Genomic DNA, 6,000 nt, shown 5'->3' with positions numbered 1-6,000 from the left:
TAATATGCAAGGAAATGTCAAAAAAACCGCATGAAATTACTTTAGCTTAGGCAAACATGCCGAATAAGTAGAGAAGTGAGATAACGTCAAGGTTGTACTAGTTATCTAGAAGATAAATAATTTTTATTCGTCATATTATTATATGACATTTTTAATTTAAATTAGAATAGTATTTTATATTATTCAATAAGTTGAAAAATAGGGAACGAACCAAGAAGAAATAAATACACATAAAAATTTAATATTATTTATTCCATTTTGACAAGGTAATCGGTGACCTTTGAACGACTAATAGGTATGAAAAATACAATATGACAAAGGTGATAATCTCTATTTCTTACATAACTATTGATAAGTTAAATAGCATCTCATAAAACTTCAAAATTAAATTTGGTACGAGTATTTAACATAGTAAGGCACTGCATACATATTCTATTTTTACAAGGTAACGTTTGATTTAAGATTAAAATATGAATTATTCAAAGGATACAATATTATTTCAAAGCGGCATTTGTACTTGAAACAGGAGAAAGTTTTTGAAAACAAAATCATACACAAATTGTGTCAGATCAGTTTTGACTATATCCAAAACTGTGTATAAAAGCTAGTAAAAGCTGGAGTTTTACAAATATTTTTAAATAAAAAAACGATATAGAATTTCCATACTCGTAACATTTAATAGAGATCTATCTATACTTAAAGGAACGTTTAAATTAGTTCTTTGAGAGACTTCGTCTAAAATCTGTTAAAATATATAAAAAAAGAATATTAATGTACGGAGCCAAAACACGAGTAAATAAATAAAATCACAGATTTGTATTTCTTAATTTAGTTAAAAATTTGGATACAAAACGTTTTACAATAAAATTCTTAATATTTTATAAATGTGTAAAATACAAACTTCAAATTTGATAAATATTTATCATTTCGCATAATATTTTAAACTTAACAATGTAGGAAACCACACGCTGCATATTGTACATATACAGCTGTTGTTAAACCCAGATATTAAATAATTTGTCCAACATACAGATAAAATCCACTGATCAGAACATTTTCAAACAACTTTTCTAACACTCAATAAAAATATTTATAATATCTTCAATAAGCAACAAGTTATAATGTTTATTGGTAACCGGCGTTTTCTCTCAGACTAAAATACTAATATAAAATAAAACATCATACAAGCAAAATTTACAAAAATAATACAAAGGAGACTACTTACATTCATATAATACCTATACCTATTTACTAATACTCCTAACGTAGCGAACACTCTCTGAACACTTATAACATTCTCTTTAAGGAAGAAAATTTCACATAAGTGAAAATTTAATACATTTCTACCTAAACTATTTAAGATTTAACACAATCGTTTATATTTACAGTAAGTACATACAGTTTTTAGATACGATATGATATCACTTCTTGCCTTAACACAAACTAATAACCTAACGCGGAACTGTATAGTTCCTTGTCTCTCTTATCTGCGCCAGTAGGTACAGAAATGGTAGCGGTAACAATTAGGAATATTTTTTATTCTCTTATATCTAGATCGTAAATAAGACCTGCTATTTTTCAACATGACACAAATATTAGAAACATTATGGAAGACAAAATATGTGAAAATATGAGAAGAGAAGAAGTAAAGTTGGAACCATTGGCGCTAATACTAATCAATCACAACAACTCACAATGCCAAAGGCTGAGGGCGAATTTGTGTAATACAAAGTCATTTGGATACACCGACCAGATATAGTGTTGATTAAGTTTATAGAGCCACTATCAGGTGTGATCTGGGGCGCTCGCCGCCGCGGCGGCTGCAGTGCGTCGGGCGGGCGCAACGCGGCCCATAAACGATCTAATTTCTTCGAAATAAGTCTCTTCAGGGGATCTCCTGCGACTATCGTCTCCATTTTCCGCTTCATGTTTCTTCAAATGCCTGTCTAGATTCGTCTGCTGTCCGAAACAGCGATCACAGTGACGGCAGCGAAACGGTCTCTCTTTGTTGTGAATATTTCTCACGTGTCGTTGTAAATTTGACGATATTGAAAAGGAGCGTTCACAATACTTGCACCGGTACGGCTGTTCGCCGGTATGCGTCCTTAAATGTCGAGTTAAATTCGCACTACGAGGGAATGCTTTCCCGCAATAAGAGCACGTGTAGCGGTCACGTGCTCTGTTGACTCCTGGATTCGGAGGGACCGGTGGAGGTCTGGGTGCGCCCGGAGCGAGCAGGGTCGCGGCCGCTGCGGGCAAGAAAGGGTATCGTCCAAACGAGGCCGGTAAGGCCAGAGGTAACCGCCTGCAGAATTGTAGCAGCGCTGGGTGCGCCGGATGCGCAGGATGCGTGGGATGTGGCGGTGGAGAAGGAGTGATCAAGTTGCAGTTTTCATCTTCTAGCCGCTGGGGGCGCTTGTGTGTGACTCTGAGGTCCAAGGGTTCGTCGGCACGGGGTGAGCCGAGGGGGCTGGCGTGGTGCTCGAGCGGAGAGGACGGCGGGGAGGCGAGGCGGCGCGGCGCCGCGTGCTTTTCGCGCATGGCGGCCGCAGCGCACGCGCTCATCGGGCTCGTGCGCCACCGACCTGCAACAAAGAAAGTACACATTAAACACACGTCGCATGATAACTATTTGATTTGGAAATTAATATGAGCACATAAATTCGTGCTCTAATAAATAGTTGTTATAGTTAAGAATATATAGCTAATTTATGATTTTCTATATGGTTCAAAGAATTACACAACCTTCTATTATACAGCGAAATACATGAAATGTTTTAGACGTTTATTTCTCGGAGTCGTTATACCAATTAGACTGGTCCAATTTGATATGCGCATAACAACTTTTACATACACTTCGAAAACTGACATCAATGATGAATATCCTAGAAACGTCAGTATGCTAAAATGTGTACAGAAATTGCGAAATGACGTGACCGGTGGGGTGACCATCTGATCGATGCCGGCTCCTACGCTCGCCTTCGACGTACGCCTACCCACTTGCGACATCGGTAACTAGAGCACTCGTTACAATTATGTTTTCTTTTTTTAATCATTCAGAAGGCAGTGGAATATATTTAAACTTCGCAGTACCAATGATATTTTGCTATGTGTGGCCTTACTGTTATTTCGGATTGTTTTTGTATTTATACAAATACATACCTAATATAAATTTAATTAGGGGGATAAAAGCAGAGTCATCAATCATGTCAGTTTTCTAAGTAACCAAGTAAAGATTTAGGTGACTGATTGCACTGAACAAGATTTTACAATTTTATTAAGCAGTAAATACATATATCTAATATCGATTGCCACTTTCCAGATTGAATTTCATATTAGATGCAGTTATTATGTAGTTAATTTTAACTGCATTAAAATCAGATAGTGCTTAAAGTGATACAGTGTTTATCTTTGAGGTAAAATTTCCATTACGCAGGTCTGATTTTGATCATTTCGTATCGCGTATGAGAAATAATCGGAATTTGTCTGTTCTAGGACAATTTTAGTAACAATGAATTAATTGCGAAAGTATCATATCAACACAGGAGTGTACAAATTTGTTAGCTCACGCCTACGAGCTGACACGCGGCTAATTTGCACCAAAAGCAGTAAACATAAATCCTTTGAACATGAACCGAGCATCGACATCCGGATCCTTATTAGGTGAGCTCGTGAGCCAAGCGCGGCTTACTTATGATTTGTTACTGGACACTAGGAAATTGTATTGCGAAATCTTTGGCTATGACGACCTCTGTCTAGTGTGGATAGATAAATAAAGATAATAGGGTAATAAATTTCTCTCTGTTTAGATGTTTTGGATAAATTGACATATTTCTTTTAATCGCTACAAAAATAAAAAAAGGCTTGGCAAATTTGAGGACACTTGGTAGGTAAATAAACTTAGCTACGAAAATCTTTTTTTTGACCATTCTAATCCAACGATACCTTAATTATTAACGAAGAGAGTATAAAATAATAGAGGATATAATATAAACCTAGTTGATATAAAATATGACTGATTTTCCTTTTTTATAGAAGATTAGGTTACTGCCCCGTTCAGTCAAACCATGTAGAGCATCACTCTGTAGAGTATCGACACGAAAACTTATCCTGATAAGTTCCATTTTTTGCTAACCACTATATGGGCTCCTGCCCTGCCTCCTGCATTTCAACTATAATTAAAAAGGTCACAAACTCAGCTAAGGTGAAGAAACTACATTCCGTGCAGGTCCATGAGCAACGACAGTTGTAGTGGAATTGACATTTGAGGTTCATTTATATCAAACTCCTTCGAGTAGTTTCTAGTTTATTACGTTCGCGTTGGTCAGGTCAGGTAATATCGTACGGGCTCCCACCGCGTAGTGTTAATATTTGCACGTACGTTAGAAATTAGGTGCTTGGATAGAAATTAGTCGGCGAGTTGTATGGAATATTTCGCGATCTTTACAATTTTGCCTGTTTGCACGTCTCGCAAATGGATCTTAGAACATGTGCGCCCATCATTACCCGAGCCACGATCGTCTAATTGTACTTAATTAACGGCGATCGGAAGACGTGACGTATTACGTGGTAGGCGGGGCCAACACGTTTATGTATGTTAATGTAAACACCGTGGCCAATGAGCGCTATCACGCCGCGCCGCCTTGTGATATATTAGCATTTGAAACGGTTATTCGTTCGTGCCGCTACCGACAGAGCGATTCCGAACGGCCACTTTGGTGAGCCTTTATGCATTTCGAATAGGCTCGTCAACTCGTCCCACTTGTTTCTTATGTAGAAACTAATCTCATAAATTATAGTATTGAAGTTGAATAACACAGTTATCGAATTCGAACATAATAATTTAAATATATAATTCGAGTAGTTATGCAATATAAATTGCTTCATTTATCAGTGAATAATATTATAGGTATGATATTGAAGGCGAGGTGTGAATTGAAATGAGACATCGTTATTTTATCTATGGTCGTTTTATATAGAGTTGATTGTGTTTCCTGTATATAGAATTTACGTTCGCATAAAATATTGCATGTATTTCTATAATCAATTAATCAGAGTCAGCTCTTTTTGTATTTTGTGTTATGTTGATAATTAATCCAATGCTATATTTAAATATCTCATATGTTATCAGATTATAAGTTACCGCTATAGAGGACAATTACGCTCGGGCACTTATGTAAACGATCATTTATATTATATACATATGGAATAACCGATTCTGGTATTAATACTCTGTAGATAAAGACTATAATAGCATGTATTAATCGTTGAATGATAAGTGCTATATGCTTTGTTGACTGCCAATGGAGAAATACTGTTGAGCTTGACTTGCAGTGCGTATCATTATGTGTAGAAGCATCGTTATTGGTCTCTGCATATTACCATTATTTCCCACTCCGTATATTTATACTAACTACTTCCATAATATTATTTCAAATAAAATTGATTCGATGTTTCAAACTAGAGTTAATGAGATACCTATAGATTATATTTCGTCATTATATTTACAATACTTTTTCGCACATATAAAAATAAATAAGACTCAATTATTTGTTGTTCTAGTTTATTTTTAGAATTAATACTACACTATAAATAACATTGTAAAGGAATGCGTTACAGACATAATCGTAATGGTAATCGTAAATAATGTAGCTTAAGGAATCTGAAAAAAAAATACTAATGAAGAAAATTCACATCAAATATTGATACATAAAACTATTAAATAAAATATGAATTCACGCTAGTTTCCTAAAAAGGATTTAAACTTTATGAATTTATTCATTCAATAATATTTCCTTCAGTCGGATACGACTAGGAGCTTGCAAAAGTTGAAATTGTAGCCAGCAATTTAAAAGAGCGTCATACTACACATTCCTATATCATATTCTCTCATAGGATTGCGGTCGTAGCAGATTCACACGCGCGCAGTTTTTAGACGATATCGTGTCGACGGTCTTTGATTTATTTCATATCACTATTTTAGGTAACGAGTCGCGCCGA

The 6,000-nt window shown here is 35.6% G+C and overlaps 1 protein-coding gene across 1 annotated transcript in view; it reads right to left on the bottom strand.

The window, feature by feature from the left end:
* Positions 1-233: 233 nt before the first annotated feature.
* The window catches only part of LOC149901168 (uncharacterized), a 74,386-nt gene continuing 68,619 nt past the window's right edge, over positions 234-6,000 (bottom strand). The window contains exon 3 of the mRNA XM_090111425.1: positions 234-2,585. Within this exon, the coding sequence (XP_089967551.1) occupies positions 1,786-2,565 (780 nt within the window). The 5' untranslated portion in view covers positions 2,566-2,585 and the 3' untranslated portion in view covers positions 234-1,785. The remainder of the gene's footprint in view (positions 2,586-6,000) is intronic.

The sequence above is a fragment of the Colias eurytheme genome, chromosome 17 (genome assembly GCF_061535395.1).
Source record: "Colias eurytheme isolate Ceu_HAF_F1 chromosome 17, ilColEury1 Martin Lab GWU primary, whole genome shotgun sequence".
In the NCBI taxonomy this organism is placed as follows: domain Eukaryota; kingdom Metazoa; phylum Arthropoda; class Insecta; order Lepidoptera; family Pieridae; genus Colias; species Colias eurytheme.
This window is presented reverse-complemented; position numbering and strand designations above follow the sequence as displayed.